The following is a 26,279-nucleotide window of genomic DNA, read 5'->3' as shown; positions in this document are numbered from 1 at the left end:
TCATGGTGCTGACCTTTCTAGCTTCACCTGTCTCTGTGTCCGACTCACCGATAGGAGTTCCGTCTTTGAGCCAAGTGATGCTGGGGACCGGGACCCCGGTGGCTTCACACAGCAGGGCCACGTGAGAGCCCAGGGTGTAATTCAATGACTCTTGAAGAGGCCCTTCCAGTACAGGTGGAACTGAGGGAACATTGTGAAGAGTTGGGTGGAATGGTGGTGCGGTGGTTTCCACGTCTCCCATTTCTACCAGCAGCTTGGTTGAAGTGGGTGTTAATCTGTAGTTTACAGTATTTAAAAAACAATGTAGAGGAGTTCTCACCATGAACTGCCATCCTGAACGTCCTGTCCACCTGACCAGCCACGTTGGACACTTTGCAGGTGTAGACGCCTCCATCTGCCATCTTATGAATCAAGGAGAAAAGTCTGAGGTTAGACAGAAAGGGTTGCACGATACAAGGCGAACATGCAAAATAATGTTGAGTTTTTCAATAAAGATATAATTTGCAGAAAACCCAAACTCCTAAATTGATTATGTTAATATCACTGTGCACAGCTAGTTGTGCACTCCTTCTATTAGTTAATCACACTATTTTTGTGGATTATTATTATTACTATTTGGGCTTTTCTGCCCTGTTCAAAGTGAATTTTTAGAGCACTGCATTCCATGAAGCATGGAATGATAACAGATCACGCTTCAGTCCATCTTTTTCCATATATACTGCAGATGTTGATTTCACATTAATAAATCTGTGTGACATGTGACCCCAGTGACGCAGCCTGTCGGACAGGAGCCGCTCCTCCTGCTGACTTATGACTGTACTCTTCATTATGTAAGAGTGAAAACCGTCACAGATACAGTGAGAGTTTTGAGGTATCATGCACGTGCTGAAAGCTAAATATTTACAGCCATAAACATGTTAAAGTTTAAACTGCAGAATCAGTGTTAGTACTACTGAAAGCCACTTAAAATGCTTAACTTTTACCCCCCGCTTTGTTTGCAGCCTCGGACATGTGTGACGTCCAAACATTTTTTCCTGACCTGAACTCCCAGGATTTCCAGCTGGTGGCGATCTATCTTCACCCCGTTTCCAGCAGCCAGTTGCAGCCCGTTTTTGTACCATGTGACCTCGGGCTCGGGGACGCCGCGGGCTTCGCAGCTCAACGTGACCGAGGAGCCGACGTGAGGGGTCACGGAGTCGGACTCAGCATCGTGCCGGGGCTTCAGGGTGGGCAGGACTGTTGGATTTGTACACAAACACACACACACACACACACAGAGGACGTGATCTCAGTTTGATTCGCTCAGAATTGACGCGATTTATGAGCTGATCTGGTCACAGCTGGTTTGGAGTAAACATTTCTGATGTCTGGACAGTGTTTTGAGATTTGATCATCTGTGTATGTAGCTGATCCGTGCAAATGATTCACCGTGCATTAGCTCACCATAAACTTTGAGGATAATACTCTTCTGATCCTGGCCTGCTGAGTTGGTGGCTGTGCACACATACTGTCCAGCGTCTTCCAGTCGAGCTCGGGGTAACTGCAGCATCTGGCCACCTGATGGGGAACAAAAAAACATGAGAAAGAGAGATAAATAATCTAATATCACGGCTACATTTACATTCCATGACAGGAAATATCCCCGTTCGCCACTTTTTGGGGCTTTGCAGGTTGTCGGACCTGGCAGAATGTGAACGCCTGTGCTGAAGTGGAGGATCTGTCCATCTCTGGTCCAGGTGATCTCTGGAGGAGGGTACGCTTGAACGTCACACAGTAGTGACACCATGTGACCCTCGATCACACTGACGGTCTCCTCCTTAAGACCAGTTACTTTAGGTGGAACTGAAAGAGAACAAAGAAAATGACGACTCCGGTGAAATGATAACCAAACTTTTATTTTTTAGCATCTTTCATTCTTTTTTTTTGTTTTTGTTTTTTTTTGGAATTGGCAACATCTCAACACAGGATCACAAACCGTTAAAATGAAAAGTAAAAACTGGTTCAGAGATTATCGTATCACCATAACGACAGCCATGCGCCGGCATGGAGCAGAACTCCAACCATCCAGCACTCTGCTGGTTCTCTTATCTTCCTTCAGCCAAAGGTCCAAAGCATCAGGGCATGCAGCAACCCCCTCAAGGACAGATTGTATCCCCCTTTTTCAGACAACTAAACAGTCACATTTAAGACTGCACTGTTTGTTTCAGGCTGTCTTAATTGTTGTTATTTGTATGTTTGTTTTTTGTTTAAATTAAATTTCTCTGACGGTTTAAAAGGTCGAGTAGGATAATTCGAACTTAATATATAATGAAAAAATGAGTGAACTGATAATAAATGAATAGACTTAAATTATATTTGGTAAAAAAAACATATGGAACCTAACAGTTTCTAGGCTGTGGACGTACCTTGCACCGTCAGACTGAAGAGCTTCTCAACGGTTCCAACCTTGTTCTCGGCGACACACAAGTACCCCGCCATGTCCGAGACCTGGACGCTGAGCAGCTGAAACGGAGGACGGAGGAGTTACACAACTGTTTCTGGCCTGCGACGGTTTGGAAGGAACGCAGCACTAACCTTGAGTTGACTCCCATCCTCGCTGATGTGGTGCTGTGAGTCGGAGAGAACCGGCAGCCCGTCTCTCATCCAGGAGACGACCGGAGCCGGATGTCCGCTCACGTCACAATGCAGGACCACAGTACTGTTCACCACAGCTCCCATTTCCTCCATAAACTCCTCCGACGCTCCCATAATAACTGGAGGGACTAATGAATTAAGACAAAACCAAAAATTGCAATGCAGTAGTTCTACATAAAGACGTTTCATGTCTGATATCGAGATAAATTGCGAGCATGTGTCTGCTTACTGAGAATTTCCAGCTCAAAGTGCATGTGGTCCTCGCCTGCCTCATTAACAGCCTCACATGTGTACTTTCCCGCATCCTCCTTCTGCACACGACTGATTTGGAGCACCTGCCCACCTGAACAGACCAACCCAGACACGCAGAGTTCACTCATAAACGCGTTTCATCAGTCGTTCATCAAACTCTCACTGATGGCTACAGGCGACTCCTCCTGACCTGGAAGCAGCACCACTCCGTCAGCAGAGCTGAGTTTACGTCCGTCCCTGTACCAGCTGAGCTTGGGTGGCGGGATAGCGTTACTCTCACAGGACAGGCTGACCGAATGGCCTAGCACAACCTCCCGTTTATCCACCATGTCCTCATCGTCACCGTCATGGCCCAAACCCCAGGCCGCTTCCCTGTTTGTCACCCGATGGAAGACTGGAGGGACTAGAAAGACAGCAGGTCACTCTTTAGTGACTTAAAAATATGATTTACTTCCTATATGCTCTGCTCAAGAAAGGCTTGACCGACTGAGCACACCTTGGATGGTGACGTGGAAGTCTCTCTTGTCTTCTCCTGCAGAGTTGGTCACAACGCAGGTGTATTGTCCCTCGTGGGACATTGTAGCATTTTGTATCTGCAGGAGGTGGCCGTTCTTCTTAATGCCGGCATGGAGGTCTCCACTCAGCAACTACAATTGAAGAGATTAGAGTCTTTAGATGAGAGGACATGTCTGATTATTCGGATGCATTAAGTCTGAGTCTTTTCTAGGATTATACTGCATTGATGAAGTGAAAAAAAGCTGCTGTCAAAGTGGTTGTAATTCATACTGGTTGCCAGTAGAGGCTGATAAAGGTCAGAATAGAGCTTTGTGTTTTAGGAGATGTAGAGCTGTAGAGGACGGCACCAACCTGTCCATCTTTGAACCACTGGACTTTGGGCTCAGGGAAACCTTTGGCCAGACAGGACAGAGTCAAACTCTCATTGATCCGTACTTTCTCTCCCTGACCACCGAACGTTAGAGACGTAGATTCCCCTTCTATCTGTGGTGGGACTTATGAAAAGAAAAAAAAAGAAAAACTAGAACTCAGTTTATTTTAAAGATCTCTCTGGGACATTTCAGCATGTGAGTGTTATTGAGGTCTTTTACCCAGAACTGTCAGGGAGTAGTGCTTGACAGCCGTGCCGGCGGGGTTGGTGGCTCTGCAGGTGTAGAGGCCACTGCTGTCTCCCCGCGCCGAGCCCAGCTGCAGCGCCCGCCCGCCACGGCTGTACGTCAGCTGGGGAGTGGACACGATGGGCTGATTGTCCTTCAGCCAGGTGATGGTGGGAGTGGGCGAGCCCTCAACATCACAGGAGAGCACTGTGGGGAAGCCGAGCACCACCGACACCTCGGACGTGTCGCTCGGCCCTTTAATGTTCGGCGGAGCTGAAAGGAAATAAAGATGCACAAGACAGGGGAATGGTTTTGCATACATCTTCAGTCGTTTTCATTATATAAGAAAAACGCACACTGCAGCACTTTGGAAATTTGCTGCGTATGTCTTTCAGATGAGTGCTCAGAAAAATGAGACACGTACAAAATATTCTGTCTTATCTATGAAAAGCAGAAACCTTGCACGGTGAGCCTGAACTGGCGCATCTGAGTTCCTGCGTTGTTGCTGGCCAGACACTGGTAGAGGCCCTGGTCCCTCAGTCTCACTGACTTCACCTTCAGCACCTGGCCGTCTTCCAAGAACTCCACATGAGGGTCCCCGTCACGGGACAGAACCCTGCAGAGATGACGGAACAGGCGATCAGATCAGACCAGGGGGCAGTGCATCCTGCGTTTTATCACTGAATGCCACATCAATAAAGAGTCGGAGGGGTTCTTACTCTCCGTCGCGGCTCCACTCCACTCGGGGGGCCGGTCGCCCGCTCACCCGACACTGGAACTCCACCTCCTGTCCCAGGACTACCGTTAACTCCTGCAGTCGAGATGCTCCAGAGATCACTGGCGGAGCTGGAAAGCACATCAGTAAACACACGGAAAATAATGCAATGCCATTACTGTGACGTTCTATGAATCAAAAACTTATCTTTATGGACTGAAGGTTTTAAAAGTGTAAAAGTGGGTTTATGATCTCACCTTGCACCACTATGGTGTATTCTCTTCTGGCTTCTCCAGCTGAGTTTTGAGCCGTACATGCAAATCGTCCTGCATGTTCAGGCTGAACTCTGTAGATTCTGAGCAGCCGGTTTCCGTTCTGCAGATACACCCCAGGGCTGTCCACCTGCTCACACAAAAAAAACTCTCTCAGTGCATTGCTGGCACTCGGCTGCCATTGGTACTATAACCACATGGTGGCACAGTAATGCTGCAGGGCCACAGCATACTGTAGACCACATCCACTTGGGCTTTTACTTGTTCAGTGATTAGAAAACCAGACGACACACTCACATGATGACCGTCTTTCGTCCAGGTGATGACTGGAGAGGGGATCCCGAAGGCATCGCAGCCCAGCGTGAGAGGCTGCTTCAGAGTGACGGTGAGGTTCAGGGGCTGGCCGTCATCCTGGATCTCCGGGGGAACTGAGCGAGAGCAGGACAAATGAGATTTGCATCAGTATTCATGGTGATTGAAGGCAGCAGAGGAGATAAACTAAAAGTTCTCACCGTTCACTTTTAGCCTCGTCTTTCTCTCAACAGAGCCCGCCTCGTTGGTTGCAACACACTTGAAGTCCCCACTGTGGCTGGCAGATGCCGTGCTAATTACAAGAGCTCCATCCCTCGCCACAGAAAACTCTGACTGTTCGGGGTATATCTCCAGGCCGTTCTTAAACCAGCGCACCTTTGGACGCGGTGAACCTGCAGGTGCAGGAACGAGACAGGAATTCTGAGTGACTATAAAATGAGCTTTATTGATTTTGTCTGACAAGAAGAAAAGTTACTTCCATCTCTTTGCTTGCAGGAGGACATGACGGGCAAGAAGCCCAAAGCAGAGAGAAAAGCAAGCTCTACATTTATCTGCAGGACAGCAGCAGGGGAGACTATGCCAAAATAGTTAAGAGTCCATGTAGCCTGCAGGTTTAAGAATTCAAGGTCAGACTCGCATAAAAACTCAAACACTGTATTCAAAAACAAGGAAAGATATAACACAGACATCAAGATTTATTGCCGAACACTGAAATGAGAGTCTTGAACAGCAAAAATAGGAGTGGTTGAGGGAGCAGTTCAAAGGTAATGGTGTGTTCACTCAGGAGCCTGAAACAGATGTCGGCTGTGGATTACCGGCTGGAAAAGAGGACTGCAGGCAAAAGATGGATTTCCTGGGCGAAGACAGACCCGTGACTCACAAAGTGAGGGTGGCACACCTCAAACGCCACACTTTCATGCATTCACAGAGGTGTCATGTACATAAACACCGCAGACGGTGTAGGAAATTCGAGTGTGGCCCCATTTCTCAACCCCAAATATATTAACTCCAGGAGACACAACACAACCGAAGTTAGTGTTATTGTCAGTCTCCTCTCTCAACACATGTTTACAGTTAAGGAGATCTGAGGCAAATTCATTATCTCATTGCTGGGAGGAAATGCATACAGCTGTTTGGGTTTTAGATGCTAACAGATCTCATTAGCAGACTTTGAATTTATTTGCCGGGCCCGACGAAGTCAGAGATTATCTCTTCCATGTGTTTCCCAAATGATTACCTCTATCAAATGCAATGCGCTCGTTGGTGAATTAATAATATCCTTCTGGCAGAGGCTCGGCTTTATCTCGCTCATACAAATTGATCTCAGGAGAACAATGAGTAGATCCTTTATTTTTTGCCGACGGCTGCTTCTGCAGGGTGTCGAGAGCATCGAGCACGTCTGCACGAGCAATCTGAGGACTGGTACAGCCTGCCACTTGGATGGAAGGAGGGCCAGTGTGGCTTCATCATCCTCTTCCTGCGCTCCGCCGTGCACCTCAGACATCTCTGTCCTTTATCTGCCAGCAGCAGCCTGTAATTAGGATTCCTCTCCCAGCAGGCCCCGGCGCAGAGGAAAGCAGATGTGGCTCACCGAGGCAGCAGGCAGACTGATGTTCCAGCTGTTGCTCCACATTAGAAACAGTTCTCACCTTCTCTCGCCGAGCTGGTTACCATGGCACAGCTCCACACAAACAATGCTTGTTTGCATGGGAGGTCACAGAGTAAGTATCCACCGGTCCGGCCTCAGACGTACACTTTTGGTGTTTTGACAAACACATGGGAGTCTTCACATCCCATCATGTTCTCGCTGAAATGTTGGATTATAAAAACAGCAGGTGCTGTAATAAAATAAAGCTACTGTTTAGAGTAGCAAGGACTTCTTTCCCCTCATTTTTGAAAACTATGAGCGATATTCCTTTGATGGTGAACGGAGACATAGTTTTGTTCTAAATTTAGAATGCCTATCTTTTTATTTATGAAAAAGAATGTAAACCCATCCTCTTTGAGTGTGTCCAGGACAGACTCATGTAAATCGTTCCGTACCTCCAGCAGGGCAGGGGATGGTGACCTTGCTGCTCGCTACTTTCTCCATGATGGCATCTCCAGGTTCTGCAAACGACGGGGCCTCTGTGAGGACAGAGCAATAAGTTAGCAGGTAATTTAGTGCGTAAAGGCGTGGTATAAATTCAAGATCTCTAGGGATTCAAGGCTTTAAGCTCCTTTAACCCTCCCACCCCTCCTCGGGTCAGAGATCAAGACATAATTTCAAGTGTTTCTGTGGTCACTGTTGGTAACGAAGGCTAAATTCAGCAGAACTGTTTGCAAACATCTTTCAACATACACAAGCTGTTACAGGCAGAAGTACCTAGAGGAACGTTTATCTCAGTCAAAGCGTTGTCACCTAAATAACTGTGGTTACGTCTTCACTTCAAATGTCCAAAGCTGGGCGTGACTCGCTGCTTGTGACTTTTTCTCTAACTTTCCCAAACAGTCTGAAAAGCACATTGACTTGACGTTGTGATTATCCAGCTGTCCAGAGGTGGAGAAGTCAGTAAGGTTTGAATGCCGCTCCTTGGGGATCAGTAATTTTTGGGGAACACTTTACAGCAGACAGTTTTAGACACTGTTTTCTTTTGTGGCTGTAAAAAAAAGACCTATAAACACTCACAATCTGACAGTGTTTGAATCCCTTTGTTCCAGTTTAACTGGTCTCTTGTCCTCGTCTGATTCCAAACTTTGGGAGAGTTTGAAACTGAAGCGTTACATTTTGTGATCTTGTGAATGTATTAAAACAACCATAATTTCAGTTCATACTTATAAATGTAAACCAATGGGATCTTAAAAATGAACTATTTCATATTCACCTAGAATTTCCAGCTTGATGTCCAGAGTCTCTTCTCCGGCGTCGTTCTTGGCCACACATCGGTAGGTGCCCTGGTCCGTCAGTCCGGCCTGCTGGATCCTCAGGGGGGAGGTATTCTTCACCCCAACAGGTCGTCCGTTGTGAAACCAGCTGATCTGAGGGCTGGGCTCGCCCTGGACCACACAGGGCAGAGTCACGGTTTGGCCGATCAGGGCTTTGAGGAGCGGAGGCGCTGGCTGAATCCTGGGCTTGGCTGGATGGGAATAAACAAAAACTTGGAGTAATATTTGTTTTTCTCCATTTTTCCAAACAAAATAAGAGCAACACACTTATAAAAAACTCAATCTTCAATGTGTATGTAAGACTGATGAATATACAATGCAGTTCTAGATTTTCCAAATTCAGGGAGCGGATCCGTTGAAGCTTTACTCCGACATCAGGATTTCTAAGAAGTTCCACTTTCTCAAGAAGCCTCACGGAGTTACCTTGAATGTGTAAACTGTAGCTCAGAGACACGTTGCCTGCCGGGTTTTCGGCGGTGCAGGTGTACAGTTTACTGTCAATCAGACGCACATCAGTGATCTTCAGAGAGCCTGAGGGCAAAACAGTGAACCTGTGAAGAGGTTCGGGGTGAAGGGCAAAGAGATGGAGAAAACATAACACTTTATGAGCCACTGAAGGTCTACGGCCGCTGTGTGTGAGACATGAGGGCTTCCTGTTCTGAAGCTTTCTCCAGTGTGCATATTTATAATAGAAACTTTGATTTCTTTGAACAATCGCCTTGTTTGTCGCTCCTATCTTACACTTAGCGTAAACATTAACCTTGATATAGTTTTTAATTGTAGATATAAAGAGTGTTTTTCAGTGTTTGCTGAGAGCTAAAGAAAACAAGCACAAGAGAATGTGACATGAACTTCTGCTCATTGTAGTGTCGAAGAGTTCGGCCTGACGATATCACTGTGGGAAAGGTCACAGAATGAAAAGATCGATGCATTTCTTCCTGCCAGGAACAATAATGTGCAGCAGCTACTGTGTGTTTGTCATGAGGAGGTCACCAGGCGCTGATGATTTGTAAGTGCCTGGGCTATTAAGCAAGGTCAAGCTGGACTCCATAATCAATGTTTCATCTACATAACAACTGTGAAGAGAGCAAAGTTTACAACCAGCACATCATAGATGTTTGTCGCAGACAAATACTTTTACAGATTGCTGTGATCACATCATAAAAAAACCTCCGATCTCTACAAAATATGTTTTGTTGGAAACAGAAAGCAGGTAATTGTAGGTTAAAGCAGATAAACATGGACCAGCGTCTTAAAATGACTGTAAAGTAACTTGAATTGTACCAGAAGCTATTCAAGTCTTCAAATGCATAATATAAAGCAATACAAACACAACCCTGTGGTCTCTCTTTGACAAGTGTGAATGCTAAGCAACTGAATTACAACAATAACATGTTCATGAAAGCTGAAACGAGCTGGAGGCACAAAGAGCTCTCTCTTTCTGCCGCACATATGGTGTAATGTCACTCCTCCACCTCCTCAAACAGCCGCAGGAGAGGCAGCAGCATCCAGCAGGAGCAGAGAATGACTGCCCCTGCAGTGGTCGATCTGCGCTCAGACTGCAGCGCTACCGTTCGGCGCTGCGACAGCCGAGAGAGACGCAAGCTCCAAACACACACACACACACACACACACACACACACACACACACACACACACACACACACACACACACACACACACACACCGACCACCCCTCTCACTCATTCATCACTCCCCACGTTGGTGTCAAGTCATCTGTGTACACAGTCTGGCACAAAGGCTAACTGGGACAAATTGGCCTCATCAGGATTAGGTCTAAGAGAACAAACCCACCGAGCCAGCGTTGAATATCTCTGTGAAAACGAGGCTGAATACAAGGATACTGAAGGAATCTCAGCCGCCCACCGATTTCAGTTATTTCAACGATCAGCACCACCTCGCCATTTCCTCTGACCCGCAGACCCTCGCTGGGGAAAACTAATCCCTTTACGCCCGTTTCCACAGGTCCCGGTTCTGCATGGGACTGGCTGATGTGGGGGTTGTTCACAGAGCTGTGTTATTCTCATCAGACAGCACCAGTAAAGAGTCAGCAAGTTGTTTTACTGCCGGAGCACCCCAGGGAATCCGAACATCAGGCAGACAGCGCTTGTATCTCTTCCTCTGTCACTTCGTTTTCCTCCCCTCTTCCTGGCACTCCCCACTCCACCCCCACCGCTTCCTTCTTCTCGGCCCCACACAAGCCATACTGTATCTGAGTCACCGCAGGTTTCAGCCCCCTCTGTCAGTCCTCCATCAGCCCTGAGCCAGTCTCTGTGGTGTCTGGAGCAGCGAGTCTGCCTATCATCCATTCAGTCTGGGTCTAAAGTCAGCCGGCCTGTCTGCGCCCAGACTGACCACACATGAAAGCCGGGAGTCAGGGAAGCACGCGGCACCAGATGTTCCTCTTCAGCTTCGCTGGCGAGTGAAGCCTGCACACAGCTCTCCTCTGCCTCACTGTACTTTAGAAAGCAGCGGCAGCCCAGACTGGCAGCCAGGTTGAGGCCGAGCTGCTTGTGAAAGCCGAGTCAGATGTTAGCTGAGTCGGGAGGAAGGTGGGGTGAGAACTTTTGTCTTCGGTAACGAGATGTTTGACTAATTTTACTGCACGGCTGCCAGCGCGAGGTGAGACCGCCTCTTACCCAGCTGTGACGGGGGGGATGGGATGCCCGTTCCTGCTCCATGTGACCAGCGGAGACGGACTTCCCTCGGCCTCACACGGGAGCACGACCTCTGTCCCCACCTCTGCCGCCATCTTGACCGCGTTGTCATGGCCACTCACACCCATGATTTTTGGCATCGCTGGAGCGAAAAACAGAGAAGTTGTGAGAAACCCATTTGGGCTGTGTCTTCAACCTGTTTAAGGAAACGCTGTGACTCGGAAAATCATCTGCAGCCTGAGATCAGACGGTGTGACTTCAAACACATGTTTGGATGGCTGCTGTCAAACGTTTGTTTGCCTCACTGTTGACACTGAGCTGGATCTCTCGGCTGGCGTAGCCCACAGGACTGGTGGCGGTGCAGACGTAGATCCCCGCATCGTCAGCGGTGGGCTGGGGGATGTGGAGGGATCCGTCAGGGTCGGGATGAAGGGACGAATGCTCCCTGGGCACAGGGTGCCTCCCCTGGAAAGAACACAGGTGTAAGACCGGTCAGATCATACAGTCAAGATGCTCTGTTCAAGATTTGCATCCCAACTTCTGATGTCTGTTGTAATTTACAGACCATGTCTTGAATGGGTTTCAGTCTGCAATCTACAAGCACAAATACGAACCCGGGTACAACCTCTTGCTTTGAAATAAAATTGCTTTTACAGGAGTACTTTCATCTGAAAATAAAATTATTTGAGTCTGGAGTATCATTAAACAGAAAAAGAAAGAAATACAACCCAGGCTCGGTTTAGAAGAATGTCTCAAACAGCATGCCGACCGTCCGCAGAAATGCTCATTATGCAACGGCGTGAAGCACTTCCCTCTGCATGCTTCTCCCTCTTATTCCCTTTATGTAAATGATCCAATCACTGTATTAATGAATTATGTTGCTAAATGCATTTCCCCTGTCTCTCTGAATGACCGTTTGGGATAACAATTCCATTGCAGACAAAACGTTTAATTGGCTGGAGGCTGTTTCAAAGCCAGGACGGTGGAACTGTAGCGCTGAATGGCACACGCAGTGATAACATCAGATAATTAAGTTTACGCTTTGCATTCAGGGGGGGACGGTATGTCGGAATAACACCGGCTCCCCCCTGAAGCCATGTAGCCTTTCGGCTTGCCTTCTCACGGTATAATAGAGGATTGTACTGGAATTAGAGGGAGGAAAGGTTTTAAATAGATTTCTGAGGTACATAAAAATACTGAGCAATTCCTCACAGTCACACAGTAATGTGGTGAGGTTGCCATGGTTACAGCCGCTCTAGACATATTCAATCAGCCTTAATTGCAGCGCAAACGGTTTGTTTTTGATGGTGTTTTTAGAGTATTGCAAGAAATCAAAGAAAAGGCCAGATGAAGGCAATATGAATATCCCAGTGGGAGACTAATAATAATTGTGTTTATGTAAATGTAATCACAATAAGTAAAGGACAATTTAAGATTTATGTAAAATCAAGTGGTTCCCTGAAAAACTGATTATGCCTTACAAAAGGACTCATACACTTTCATTATCCAGATGTCTATATCCTACACCGCTTTATGCAAGTTAGAGTCATGGAGTTCTGCAGCTGATGCCCACTGAGTATAAGAGAAGACAGGATACGCCATGTCGGGTCAAATGTTCATCACGGCTTAAGTACAAACAGATTCCAACAGTCAGAACATGCAAACTCCACACAAGAAGGAAGCAAATATATGTCATTTAAAAAGCTTTTTTTTAATAAAATATTCAATAATACAAAAAATGAAATTTCCGCAGTAATTGCAGTTGGGATCTATTTGTCCCGTTACGTTAATTTGGAAAAAGTGGGACAGAAGACAAATGGTTTGCTGTTGTCTTTAATTTCATTATGGGAATTAGATGAGAATCCCTCTGAAGGAACGGCTGGCTCCTAACAATAATCACTTAGCTTTCCTGAGAACAATTGAGATCTAATCACTATTGGATATTGATGCTTCCTTTTGTTTGATTGTAACCAGCTTGATATCGTGAATACTGCAACAACTTCCAGTGTATTAATGATGATTAATTTCAAGCTCAGTGAATGCCAAGTGTGACCCTCTCTGGATATATTGCTGTGGGAATCTGGACTAGCCAATTAGTCATGCATGGGTTTGTGGGACGAGGCCAAAGCAATCATTTAGAAAAGTCGATCCAGGCGGTCAGTTTGACATCCTACCTTGGACCAGACAACATCTGGCTTGGGAACTCCGCTGGCCTCACATGACAGTGCGATCGCTACGCCCTCGTTGGCTATGTAGTGGTACGGACCGGCGCTGATCTCCGGGGGCACTGTGGAAGAAGTGGGTCATAAAACACAGCTGTCCGACTGACCGTGAAGAAACGGGCCACAGAATTATCGCCGGCCTTAGCCAGCCAACAGCATCGGCGTTTGAGGCATTTCTTCATTACAAACTGATGATGAACCGTAATCTGGCCGTCTGTCATTACAAGCCCATAAACAAAACGAGCCCATTCATCAAAGCTTGCAGTAAATGAACCCTCTCACTACGATGACAGCAGATGGTCAAGCCATTGACTTATTGTCGTTCTCCATGCTGAGTCAGCACATTGTTGGCCTGACGGTTCAAATCATAGAGCGTACTCCTGACCTCCTGGTGTCTCCTGCACTCAGAAACTATTCAACAACTTTCATCCGACATGATAAATAGATGAAATGAATCATAAGATCCTTATCCTCTGTTGTCTTACCTTGGACCTCCAGGTCGACTGTGATGTCCATGGAGCCCGCCACATTCACCGCAGTGCAGACATACCTCCCAGTGTCTTCTGGGATGGCTCTTTCAATGTACAAACTTCCATCACTCCTCAAGAACATCCTCCCATTCAGCCGGACCTTTAGAAATGAAAAGCAAATTTGCATCACATGGAAAACAGGCTTAATATATGAGAGTCATGGTTGAGTTTAAAGCTGGTCAGGCTTACAGGTTTTCCATCTCGAGACCAGTGTCTTTCTGGAAGAGGTATCCCCTCCAGAAGCATGCAGGGAATACTGAGGGACTGACCAATGCCAGTCGTGATGACGGGAGCGGCCTGGGCCAGGAGGGGAGGCTCTGCAGGACAAGAGAAAGACCAGAAAATAATGACATGATTAGTTGGATGTGGAGGTTTTGCTGTTGTTTCTAAAAATATACACAATGAAAGCACAAGCCTACCCAGTCCAGTGACACTAACTCTGGCCTCGGTCGTAATGGTTCCAAATTGGTTCTTGGCCTCACAGATGTAAAGACCTTCATCATCCAGCCAGACACCTAGAGTCAAGGAGTCATCATCAGAAACACGCCACACTCTCTTCATCTGAAAGCAACAGCGTCTCCACAGTCACTGACAAAGAAAACAGTTTATCTACTAAGACAAGCCCATGATAATAGCAGTTAAGACCTCCACTCAATACCAAGTGGTTTGACTGCGCTATTATTAAGAGTTAAAAATAGAAAATAACAGGATAAATGGGTTTGGCTCAGCTGCCAGGCCGCTGAAAACACATGACCCACTCAGTGAACTCCCTGAAGAGCACACGCTGATAAATGAACATAAGAGTACATTTCTGACTTCACACGGTGGAGTTCGGACTCAAATGGACAATGGAAGGTTGAAGTCATGAAAAAAATAGTTAGAGGCAGTGTGGGAAAGGTAAGGGACAGCGGGGCGGAGAAATGATCTGAAACAATGGCAGGTAAAAGAAATATAAAGTCATCTGTAACAGACTAAGCTAATTAGGTCAGATGGCAGCGAGAAATGGAAAAAATGACAGAAGCCACCAGTGCAAATATACTGCGCTGAAATATTATATTACCTACTATAAATATTTAGTCTCAGGAGCACAAAAGATCAACTTAGGAGCTAGGACTGGGCATATTTCAAGCTGCAAGGTCTTCGGGATCCATAACTAAAATTTCCTCTGCCTGAAGGAGAAGTTTCCTAAACATGGACACCCACACTCGCAGAACAATGAACCGCATTAAAGTGCAGCATGTTAATAACAAGGTCTTTCCCAGAGCAGGAGTCGTGCTGAACTGGGAGGTATCTATGTGTTGGCGCTCGACCAATGAGAATTACATCATCTTGCTCTCTCCTCTTCAGAAAATGTTAGCTAAATTTGATGTGAAAGGGTGTGCCTCATCTATTTACACACACACTTTGCGCTCATCCCGTTCCATGGATAACTCACTCTGGATTAAAAGATGTCCATTCTCCAGCTGCATCGTTCGACTGTGGCCGTCCGGGCTCCTGAGAATCTGTCGGCCATCTTGCCGGCGCCAGGTGACCGTCGGCTGCGGAAAACCTCTCACGCTACAAGGGAGGGTGATGTTCTCGCCCACGTTAGCCGTCGTGTCGACCGGTGCCTCGGAGAACAATGGGCCCGCTGTGGAAAGCCAAAGTGGCGCAAGATGTTTTTGTCTTTGTGTAAATTTGAGAGAGAAAATAAGCTTGAAGAGGAACTCTGAAGTGTGGTCTCACCTCCAACCTCCAGACGGACGGAGCCAGCGGAGGTTCCGGCCGAGCTGCTGGCCACGCAGCGGTACTGACCGGCGTCCACCTCCTGCACGCCTCGTATGTGTAGGGAGCCGCGGTGCACATCCTGCTGGACGAAAGGAGCCGAGCCCACCTCCAGCTCACCTGGAAACACAAAGCAAATCAGCCTGTCAGGTCTGGAACATTCCCACACTCGCTCTGAGGCATCCTCAGCTTACCTTTGAACCAGTGGACGAGGGGAGGAGGGATGCCCGTGGCTTGGCACTCTAAAGTTGCATCCCCACCAACAGATACAAGTACAACCTGCTGTACCACCGTTATTCTTGGCACCTCTGCAGGAAAAGGGAAAAGGCTTGGTGAGGATTTATATTTCATAGTGATTTACAATATTTTAATGCAGCGCTACTATTTACCACTATATAAAAAAAAGTGGCAATCTAAAGTTGGCTTGAAGCAGCAGACGGCAGAGAGAACGCTGCTTACATTTCTCACACAGACAGCAGAGCTGAGAGGATGACATGATCTTTCATACGCGGCTCTCAGTGCTTTGACAGATCAGTGTTGTTAAAAATGACATTCAGAGACAAAAGTGTGTATAATACCATCGCGCCCCAGGAAGAGGCTGCCACAGTCCATTAGTGCTAAGGTGTCTGTCAAGCACTAACTGACAGACACGACTGAAACTCCAGGCCGACAGCTGTCAGCACCCAGAAAACAACTAAAGAAATATTGTATTGTGAGAGAGGGAGAGGTTCGTAGCTACGCTTCAATTAAATAGGCTTACGTAATTCAGAGGATAAATCAAAACAAAAGCACTCAGCTATCTCCAACAAATTGTGTTCCTATCATTTGAAGTGAAAGGATAACTCCAACTGAAGTGATGATTCAGAATTAAAAGGACTTTCCCAGCATCAGCGTGAGATCCTGCAGAGAAGTTTTCCCTCACCAGAATAAGTGAGTGATGCAGACTGAGAAGCCGTCCCGGCTTCATTGGTTGCCAGACATGTGTAGTTCCCAGCATCCTCTGGGAGGGCGCCTCTGATGGTCAGGACTCCGTGCTGATTTAGACTCAACCTGTATTATAGCAGCGGCAGAATTCATGGTTGTTGACACTTTGTGATTACAAGTGCAGAAGAAAAGCGGAACTTCATCTCTAAATCTGTCTGCTACTGCTGGGTGTCATGGGAGACGTATTTCATAAAATATGTACTTTATGGTGACATATAAAATATTTGTGGTTTGGAAAAAAAGATTTCACATCAGTGGATGAAAATTCACAAACAAGGTTTGACGATTGCGTTTGCAGTTAAAGTGGAATGTAATGAGACTGAGAGCCCACCGCGCCGGAGGCGCTGAGTGGGCTGAGAGGCTCTTACCTCGGCCGATTAGTTAGAAACATGTTTCCATGGCTCCAGAAGAGCTGGGGAGGGGGGGAGCCGGACGCCGAGCAGACCAGGCGGATCTCATCCCCTCGGGAGAAGGCCTGGGTCTGAGGGTGAACGACCACAGAAGGAGCCTCTGCAAATGCAAACGCAGGAAGAAGACGAACGGTGACTCAGGGTTCTGTCACGGCTGCATGATGTCATTTACAACTCCCTAATCATAAGTTCAACAACAGCAAAGCCAGAGCTGTGGGCTGCGATGTAATTAGCAAGTCCTCCGCGCCTGACATCATGACCGGGGATCGCAGAGACGGCGTTCGGCATTTACCGCGCCGCTTTTGAAATTCATGACAAACATGTGAGGGCCTGCCCACCGTGGAAGCCACACTGGTGAACACGCATCCATTTCCACTGATGCAAACTGTTTTCTGTTGAGGAAGTGGCTTCATCTGACGACAAGGAGGTGGGGCAGTAATGGGAAACAGATGACAGGAGCCCGAGAGGAGCAGTGAGGCCCCGGCGCGCTAAGTGTTGGAGCAGATGACCCCCGCGGGCCGCAGGCCGACCCTACCTGGGACAATTAGCCACACGGTGATGCTGGTGTCTCCGTGGGAGTTGGCGGCCACGCAGTGGTACTCCCCCGCATCTTGAGTCCGCACCCCACTGATCTGCAGCGACGAGTCGGGCAGTAGCTTCACCCTCCCCGCCCGGGCCCGGACGGCACGGCCCGCCCGATGCCAGGTCAGGTTGTGGCGCATGGAGCCCACCACCTGGCAGGACAGCACCGCCACGCCGCCCACGGAGGACGTCACGTTCACTGCAGGCTTCAGGACCGGAGGAGGCTCTGTGTCGGTGGAAACACAACCAAAACATCAAACCAGGGTTATCAGCGCTGAACAAACGGGACATACACAGTTTACTTTTTAAAGCAAATGTTTGTGCTGGAACTTTCTGTATCACAGCGACTTTTGAGACAAAACACAGAGCTTAGAGAATGAATGGTACTTAATTCAAAGTGTGATCCACAGATCCCACAAGACCGAGGAAATGAATGCACTGATGTGTTTCACACACCTCTGACAGTGAACTTTGTCGAGGCCCGTCCTTGTCCCGCGCTGCTCTGTGCTACGCATTCATACAAGCCTTCATCCTGCGCTGATGCAGCAGCGATCTCCCAAGACGTGATGGCTGAGTTTCTTTAACAAAGACGCATTTGGGTTTGTTGGCCAGAATGTAAGAAAAGCAACAAGATCCTACTTCAAGTCAAACTCAATTATCCCAGGCGCACACACTGGGAATAGTTTTCACCAAAAGTCACATTCACTTTATGAAAGTAATCCAAAGCAGAACATCAACACCAGTAAAAAATAGGCATTTGTAATTTTTCAAGATGACACAATTGAATAAGTAATGCTCCCAAAATTGACGGCATACTTCTTTCTTTAACAGATGACCCAATAAAGCGAAGGAGTCAGGCAGCACTAATTCTTTACAGACCTGCTCATTAGTTAGAGCAGTTAGTTGCTTAATTAGTGTGTTTAGAGAAGGTAATGAGCACATCATGACGCTCAGGCATCCAAAGGAATCCAAAGGCAGCTGAGCCAAATCTTACAGAGTGATGAGCTAATAGAGGAAATAGGGGAATAGACTCACTGGAATAACTTCTCGTCTCCGAGAGTAACCCCACTTCTAACGAATCGCAACCTGTAGGGAACGTCACTCTGCACCGCACAGCTTATGGCAGCCGGCTGCATGTAGTAGCCGTTCACCACGTCGGCCATCTTCACGGCTGGGGGATCTGCGCAAGGGAGGAAGCACAAGTCAAAGGTTACTGGAGAGACTGATGAGGTGTTAAAGACACCGCAGAGTGGTTTTCATGCGGCACAGAAGGGTGGTGGGGGGGGGGGGGGGGGGGGGGGGGGGTATCTTGCCTGGAATGATGTTGGTGAAGGAGACACTAGAGAGCCTTTGGAAACGGTAGCCCTCCTCGTCTTTGCCTGTCACCTTGATGAAGAAGCTCTGGGGAGGGGTGCGGATTTCCGGGAGACTCCACAGCCCTTGTTGGCCGAGGTCAGAGGGCAAAGGGATGGGAATAGTGCGCAAAGAACGGCCCGACCCCGACATGAGCTCCACATGGCTCAGATGACCTGGAGGCTTCAGGCCAGTGCATTTTAACAGCATGTGGGATGGAAGTCCTGAGACACAAAGAAAGATTCATCATGAAGCCTTCTGCTGATATTCCCATTTAAAATAGACTCAAGAAACTGAAAGAAACATCCCCGACACCTTTTACTGGTCTCTCTCTGGTTTGGTTAAACTCTGAAACGGGTACATGGGAAAAACCAGCCCGGAAGTCCAGACTGCTGACGCCTGTAACCCTCAGAGTGTGACGCCCACTGCAGCTAACCTTTAAAACAGAGGCAACAGTATGGAATCAGTTCACTTTAATAAGAAAATCTGATGGACGTAGGTATGGCTTGGCATCAGAAAAGTACCTTCAGTTTCCAAGCTCCGGGTCGGGGAAACTTAAGGTTTATGACACGAGCAGAATTGGGAATATTTAACAGCTCCTGGAGACCCTGCTCGACACCAACCACCCGACCTTGAAAGAGAGGAAAAGACATTACTTCTATGTAAAAAATTCTTTCACTTGTTGATAAGAAACAGGAAAATGGTATGAAGGTCGTCTACCAAAGGGGTCGCTGAGCTCGATCTGCGGTGCCGGCCCGCTGAGGGACACGGTGACCTCTCGGAGGCTCGGGTCAAAGGGGACTTCCCATTTGTTTTCCTGTGCGCTGTCATGGTTGGAGGAAAGCAGGTGGACTTTCATGGCCTGAACTGTCTCCTCTACCCACTTCAGAACCTGGCAGGAGGAACAAACTGGCATTACATAATCACAACCAAGCACCATGTCACGCCAGTGGAGACGCATTCATCAGCGTACGAGGCCAACTGTCAAGACTTTCTTCTTCACTCAGAAAGACAGGAAAGGGACAGGAAGCACGCAACTGTGGCCTTTCTCCGAAACACCCCCCCCCCCCCCCCCCCCCCCCAAAAAAAACCTCGCTCGCTCTTTGTCTATGGAGCATTCTTTCATCACAAAAGTATGCTTCTGAGGGATTTTGCTTAAACAAAGGAAAAGTGAAACAACTCAGCTGTCAAACTGATAACATACAGTTTTCTGCACTCCCGAGCACATATTCCCAGAAGAGAGCCTCTACTGTGGAAGTGTGTCAGGCGGTAGCCCCCCTCTCCCAGCACGGCTCTCATGAATCATAAAGCTTGTTCCTCAGAACAGAAACCAGTGGAGGATGTGGAGGTGGGAGGATTTAAAAAGGAGACATATTTAACCTAAAATGCATCATCGGCAGAGTCAACCTCATGAAAAGCAAAGGTAATTTGTGGACAGAAATGTCTGGCTGTTCCCCACTCCGCTTCCGAATTGGATAAGATTGAGAAGCCAGTGGAGGTCAAAGGGCAGCATGACGAACGTGCAGAAGCCTCACTTTGACCAAAGAGTCTAAAATAACAGTAAGAGCAGGTTCAACGTATTTAATGGTTAAAACAGTCATATCCTAGAAAATAATGCTTCAGGGACATGACCTTCAATATAGAGTTTCAGTTTTGACAGGTGCTAGACCACTTGGGTGTGATTACTGTGATGGTATTGATTAGAAGGTTTTGTTTTTTTTTTTTTTTTTAGTTTTCTCCAAATTGAAATCAGAAGCAGGAAAAGCCAAAGGCATTTCAGAGTATCAGTCGCCACAAAAAGAGTAAATATCTTCCATCTTCAACATTCATAACCAGCAACTGCTGTCTCGTCTTTGTTTCGACCACAGATGTAAGAGGCATTATAGCGAAGCTTTGTCTGCAGTGAAACAAACTGAAAACATTTCCCCAGCAGGTCCTTTGGAGACGCAGCCAACGGCAACATACTTCAAGACGTTTACCAAGAACGAAACAAGGAAGGTCTTTGATAATTTAATTATCAGGCCTCAGTTTTTTCTTTTTCTTTTTTTTTTTTTTTTTGGTCGATCAGGTCCGCTGGGTGCTGACAGCAGCTGGTTCCTCTCGCCGTTTTACAACTGGAAACAGCTGTAATGTCTGCCACATGTGCAGCCATCACCAGCAGAGCAGGAAACTGCAAAGGAGTGACCTACATCTGCCCCAGTATAGGATCTATTTCTTATGCGAGCGAGCAGAGTAGGCACTACCCTGCCCTCAGACCCCAGATGAAAGCAGATAGAGAGTAGAGATGGGACGGCTTGCTGTCCGGGGCACTGTGGGTCTGGAGGAGCACGCTGAGTTCTGCCGCCACTCCCTCGCTAAACCACTGGGAATGCGGAGGATCTAAAGTCCTGTGAAATTTCATCCAGCGTGTCTCAGTTGAACAAGCTTAAAGAGCTGTTACTGGAAGGACCCCCCTCTGCTATTCATAGAAGCATGACAGATGGGCCAGAGAGGAAATGCTAGCTCCGGCCGCGGTGATGCCGTATTCCCATCGCTCATTCACAGACAGTACCTGAACACCAAATGCATAATCACGCTGTGGTTAAGTCGAACAGCTTGACTCCACAGCTCCCGGGCGGGAAGGGTCAGTTAACTCTTTAACCAGGTTTAAACGCTGCAACCGCTGACATTTGAATTAAGATGTCCCATTACAAATCACCATTATTACAATGAAGCAGTTAGAGCTGGCCCCCTGCTTCCTCTGGGCGGGGGTTTTGACACAGAGCTGTTTTGTCTACCCGTCAGTCGCTTGTATTTTGGGGGAGGCGGCTTCGCCATAGGCAATGCCTTTGTTGAGCCCACTCATGAGGACGGCTGAGGATAAATGTTACCTGGGTTTCATTTTATGTCTGGCAGTCATTACGATCCCCCTTAGCTCACTACTGTATCCACATAATGAGAAAACCATACCAGCAATGCTGGAAATGACTCCTCAAGGCACTCGAGTTGAGTGAATTTGCACCTTGCGAGACAGAAATACACAAACAACTGGCCAGACCTTTTCGAAATCTGTACAGATTAGCTGATTTACTGTTCAGTCAAATGTAAAATATGCCATTTTTCAACAAAATAAATATTAAAAATAACCTTAAATGGTCAAAAGAGAGGAAACAAAAGTCCTGAAACACTTTAGAGTTGTTTATGTAGTGCAGCTTACAAGAAACACTTAAATTACGTATTTAATATGTCCAACTACTTTCATTCCATTCAGTCTGAAAACCCACTCTGTTACACAATGTAGTATTAATTAGCATTGTTGTCTGTTAAAGTAAGAGCCAGCCGGAGGACATAATAAATGACAGTGACATTACTTCACTCACATCCTCTGATCATTAAATTTAAGGGGCCATTGTTAGTTGTGGGATTAGCTCATACTGGGCTATCTAATTATTCACCGCCGCTGCCACCCGTAGCCGTCAGACATCCCACCAGTCAAAATCTCAATCATCGCTTTGAGCTCCAAAGGTGGAATTAAGTACAGATCACGGTCCAAGTGTGACAGCACATTAGAGCGGTTTTCCCTCTGCATGCTCTCTGTTCGCAGTTTAACTCGCAAATCAGAACCGGTCAAAACTAAGGATTGTAAAGCGTGTGTTACGTGGAGCTGACAATGAGCTGTTGTGTGAGGACCTGGAGCCAAGTTCACTGGGCAGCTGCGCTGGAAGCAGGGCAGCCATGACAGATCATATCCTGGGATTACAGACTAAAACAAGCAGTCTGTTTTTTGTTTTTTTTCTCCCCTCTCTCCCTGGAGACCACAAAAAGACTTTGTATATTTTATTTGGCTGCACTTTATTAAACTGCTATTAAGGCAGAATATTTTGGTTACATTTGTACTACTTCGGAGGTTTTTAAGGATTAGAGGATTTGCATTAATTTGGTAAAAGCATGCCACCCAAGTGCTATAATCGCACAGGTCCAAAAGGCCCACTGACAGTAATTCAATGTAAATCCAGGAAGAAGAAAAAAATCATGAGTATGCACGTGTTTATATGTTACTATACACTACAAGTATGTCAAAACGCATTTGGCCATCTTAGCAGAAAGCCATCTGGGGTTGAAGAGTGAGGGCTAGACTGGTTTGGTCTCCTATTTCTATAATGCTGCAACACTAGAAAAACATTCAAACACTCCTTAAACAGCTGGCAGGATTATGGAGTGATAATGAACCGAGCTACCACACACACACACACACACACACACACACACACACACACACACACACACACACACACACACACACACACACACACACACACACACACAGGCAATTCATGTTTAGCTACATATAAGCATGAGTTGACAGGAAACAGACCCACACACACACACACACACACACACACAGAAACGTTGAGTTCAGGGGTTCAGTGGGCCACCAATGCACAGAGCACTTGGCCCCCGCTCAGCGCTGCCCAGCCATCTCCTGTGTTGACATGCCGGATACCAGTGTCTCTTCTAGAGGAAGCTCTGGCTTCTTTTACGTCTGCCTGGGAAGTGAGCCCTGCTGTCTTTGGCCTTTGAGCTTAAGATTCTGTTACACGCTGTTTCCGATATTAAAGAATTAACTCGCCCATATCGCATGACCAGGAAGTTTATTATCAGCATCAGTGTGACTTTTTGTCTTTAATGAAAATACTGTTGTTAGATCAGGGAAAAACACAGGATTTGTAGTTTTTTCAGACCTCCAACTTGTTATTGTGAGATGTAATGATTTTTTTATATTCACACATGCAGCAGGAATGTGTTCAGTTTGAGTTCAGACCAGTCACTGAGGTTTCGACCGTCATGTTCTCACCTCATTGACTTGCTGTTTGTCCAGGTGAAAAATCTGTCCAGACGAGGTGGCAGCGATCTCCTCGTAGGCCCTGTAGCCAGGCTGGGAGCGGTCCCCGCAGTCCCCGGTCAAGACAAAGACCACCTGCAGCAGAGTTTAAAAGGATTACTACGTTTTACGTTTGGGTGTTTGCTTTCGACTGGCTCGTTTTCAATAGCCTCCAAAGTGACACTAATGAAGACTGTCGAATTCCTTTCCCCCACTCAGCTGAGCATCAGGGACTCCTGGATGTACCTGCATCCTATTACAGGCTGCTGCTGAACTGTTTTCCTACAGCCCCCGGTGACAGCAAGATACTCCAAATAATTTAAGCTTCAACTCAGATTTAGATCTTTAGATCTGATCAGTTAACAGGTAAAATTAGCTTTTTAATCCTAATGTTCTTGTGCTGTTTAAACTCTACATTCGGACCACCATCAGATCCGATGAATTACAAAGATATTTGACAAGTCTTCAAAGAAGAAGGCTGCTGAAGCATCTACTGTAGATACAGTATATGTGTCTTTACAGCCTTGCTAAAACTTCACCTGTGACTGGCGGAGTTGCACCAGTTGCAGAACGTCTCTCTTCAGGCGGTAGTCTTTGGCTCTGGCGTCAGTGAAGACATAGATGAAGGATCCAGGCAGGGAAACCTCCAGGGCTTTCTTTATGGCTCCGATGCTCATTTCAGGGCAGTCGCCCCCACCCTGTCAGATAAAAGCTCTTATGATGAAATCTGGCTGAGGGAAATAGAAACAGAACTAAACATTTGCATTTCCATTCAGACTCAGTTCATACCTGAACAACTTTGCCATTGTGTAGCAAAAGAAAACATACACATCATCAATTATTCTCCACAGAAACTCACCACAAAAATAATTATTTTGTATGATTGGCAACATTTAGAAAGAAGGAAGGGCTTCTGCTTAAAACATGCACGCACGCACACACACTCACACACACAAACCCATTTCAAAACACCGAGGGACTTTACTACTGCAGCATTGTTTGTTCTGGCGCGATCCGTTGCAGTGACTCATGTTTGCAGGCATTCTTAAATCAGTCTGTTAACTGTGATTGTTGTTGCTATTAAAACCATCCATCCATCCCTCTTCTACATCCTTTATCTAACTGGCACTAGTCCATCAGATGCATGCTTTAGAGTATTCAGAGAAAAAAAAAACACAAATGCACAGGGAGAACTTGCAAACTCCACACAGAAAGCCTCAACTTGGATAGAGTCCTAACCACTCCAATACTGTAAGGCCATTACAACATGATAGAAAATGCGCCATACTGTGATTTTATTGTTTCACGTGGCCACGGTGGTTGTTGCTCTGAGTAAAACACGCCAAACAATGGCAGGCCGTATGGCAGGCTGTTAGAGCGCACATCAGTGTGTAACAGTAGTGTTCTGCTTCCCACCTGGACAAACAGCTCCTGCAGATCCTGCTGGAACTTCTGCGGGTCAGTGGTAATGGACACCGGGCCAATATCTGTGAGGTTAAACATGCACATCGCAAGGGGTCACCAATGAAAGCGTTTGAGGGAAAGAAAATGAAATCAGGGCAGCTTAATAAGTTCCAGTTCTCCTGCTATACAACAGCGTGCGTCTTGAAAGTCAGTTTTCATCCCAGCCAAGTGAGGACACAGGTCTGGATTTTCCTCAAATCCAAAAAAAAAAAAAAAAGAAAAAACAAATACAAATCAGAACAAAGGATTTGGTTGTTCCCACTCAGCAGCCTTGTCTCCCCAAACAAAGAAAATGTATCTACAACATCAACATCCCTTCTGAATCACAACCCAGCTCAGACAGACCAGAATGACGCCTTGTAGTATTTGTGGATATCAGTTCTACATATCAAAACACAGCGCAAGAGAGGTGTTCTGACAAATTTGCAAAGTTTTACACAAATCGCTGAGATCTGGCCAAAGTTTAGAAGATGACAGGAGTATCATTTTGTGCAGTCGCAGTCAGCATTTTCAGCCGGGTGATTCCCGGGAGTCCACAGCAGCGGACCGCTGAGTGATGGATAAGGCGCTGCTGTCAGGGTCAGACACTCGCACGCCTTCTGGAGCCAATCGATGGAACAGTAAACATTAACCAATACTCTGAGAATGCATTGTTTTCGCTGAGGAACGCCACTGCACATAAACACGGGCTGCTCATTGCAATCATCACAACGAAGACCCTCATCAGGTAGGGAGGAGCCTCGTAATTTCACCATGTCTGTGCTTGTTATTCCCACCGTCACAGACCGTTGTCAAGTTGAGGGACTAATGATACAGGCCCCGAGACATGAGTAGGGCTGATGACATTTCTTACTCACTATCAATCTAGTTTTTTTTTCTTTTTTTTTCCCCCAACAGTGGAGGCTTTCAAGTGCCTGTATCCTCCTCATGAGAGCCCTGTAAAATACTGACAGTGCTGTCACGCCTCTTTGTCAGCCATGGCGGCTTCTTCGCAATCCTGGAAGTTTACAAGGTCCCCAAGGGCAGGGCACATTAAACACAGACAAAATGTGTGTCGGTGGAGCCCACCTTCCTCTGCCCCCCCCCCCCCCACCGGGCGGGCTTAACTGGGGGCTTTTCCGGAGACTTGGATGGAGGAGAGGGAGGAGTGGGGTGGGTTCACTGTGTGCGTGTGTTGGTGGGGTGGAGGGGGGTGATTGGGGTAATTAC

The 26,279-nt window shown here is 46.9% G+C and overlaps 1 protein-coding gene across 1 annotated transcript in view; it reads right to left on the bottom strand.

The window, feature by feature from the left end:
- Positions 1 to 26,279, bottom strand: part of hmcn2 (hemicentin 2) — a 43,242-nt gene that overhangs the window by 16,305 nt on the left and 658 nt on the right. Inside the window, exons 2-42 of the mRNA XM_030104149.1 lie at positions 25,023 to 25,093; positions 24,146 to 24,304; positions 23,580 to 23,702; positions 19,466 to 19,637; positions 19,270 to 19,376; positions 19,061 to 19,181; positions 18,706 to 18,969; positions 18,428 to 18,572; positions 17,849 to 17,970; positions 17,346 to 17,618; positions 16,769 to 16,910; positions 16,339 to 16,466; positions 15,611 to 15,724; positions 15,378 to 15,536; positions 15,088 to 15,282; positions 14,072 to 14,167; positions 13,842 to 13,969; positions 13,608 to 13,752; positions 13,075 to 13,187; positions 11,206 to 11,365; positions 10,883 to 11,042; positions 8,646 to 8,773; positions 8,162 to 8,413; positions 7,341 to 7,424; positions 5,498 to 5,689; positions 5,283 to 5,413; positions 4,971 to 5,115; positions 4,718 to 4,844; positions 4,457 to 4,614; positions 3,993 to 4,271; positions 3,754 to 3,896; positions 3,383 to 3,533; positions 3,077 to 3,289; positions 2,864 to 2,977; positions 2,575 to 2,762; positions 2,406 to 2,502; positions 1,681 to 1,842; positions 1,444 to 1,557; positions 1,040 to 1,236; positions 320 to 401; positions 49 to 180 (exon numbers count right to left, since the gene is read on the bottom strand). Of these exons, the coding sequence (XP_029960009.1) occupies positions 49 to 180; positions 320 to 401; positions 1,040 to 1,236; positions 1,444 to 1,557; positions 1,681 to 1,842; positions 2,406 to 2,502; positions 2,575 to 2,762; positions 2,864 to 2,977; positions 3,077 to 3,289; positions 3,383 to 3,533; positions 3,754 to 3,896; positions 3,993 to 4,271; positions 4,457 to 4,614; positions 4,718 to 4,844; positions 4,971 to 5,115; positions 5,283 to 5,413; positions 5,498 to 5,689; positions 7,341 to 7,424; positions 8,162 to 8,413; positions 8,646 to 8,773; positions 10,883 to 11,042; positions 11,206 to 11,365; positions 13,075 to 13,187; positions 13,608 to 13,752; positions 13,842 to 13,969; positions 14,072 to 14,167; positions 15,088 to 15,282; positions 15,378 to 15,536; positions 15,611 to 15,724; positions 16,339 to 16,466; positions 16,769 to 16,910; positions 17,346 to 17,618; positions 17,849 to 17,970; positions 18,428 to 18,572; positions 18,706 to 18,969; positions 19,061 to 19,181; positions 19,270 to 19,376; positions 19,466 to 19,637; positions 23,580 to 23,702; positions 24,146 to 24,304; positions 25,023 to 25,093 (6,186 nt within the window). The remainder of the gene's footprint in view (positions 1 to 48; positions 181 to 319; positions 402 to 1,039; positions 1,237 to 1,443; positions 1,558 to 1,680; positions 1,843 to 2,405; positions 2,503 to 2,574; positions 2,763 to 2,863; positions 2,978 to 3,076; positions 3,290 to 3,382; positions 3,534 to 3,753; positions 3,897 to 3,992; positions 4,272 to 4,456; positions 4,615 to 4,717; positions 4,845 to 4,970; positions 5,116 to 5,282; positions 5,414 to 5,497; positions 5,690 to 7,340; positions 7,425 to 8,161; positions 8,414 to 8,645; positions 8,774 to 10,882; positions 11,043 to 11,205; positions 11,366 to 13,074; positions 13,188 to 13,607; positions 13,753 to 13,841; positions 13,970 to 14,071; positions 14,168 to 15,087; positions 15,283 to 15,377; positions 15,537 to 15,610; positions 15,725 to 16,338; positions 16,467 to 16,768; positions 16,911 to 17,345; positions 17,619 to 17,848; positions 17,971 to 18,427; positions 18,573 to 18,705; positions 18,970 to 19,060; positions 19,182 to 19,269; positions 19,377 to 19,465; positions 19,638 to 23,579; positions 23,703 to 24,145; positions 24,305 to 25,022; positions 25,094 to 26,279) is intronic.

Source organism: Salarias fasciatus, chromosome 12, assembly GCF_902148845.1.
Source record: "Salarias fasciatus chromosome 12, fSalaFa1.1, whole genome shotgun sequence".
NCBI classification, from domain to species: Eukaryota; Metazoa; Chordata; class Actinopteri; order Blenniiformes; family Blenniidae; genus Salarias; species Salarias fasciatus.
Note: the sequence above shows the minus strand (reverse complement) of the source record. Positions and strands in the feature narration are given on the sequence as shown.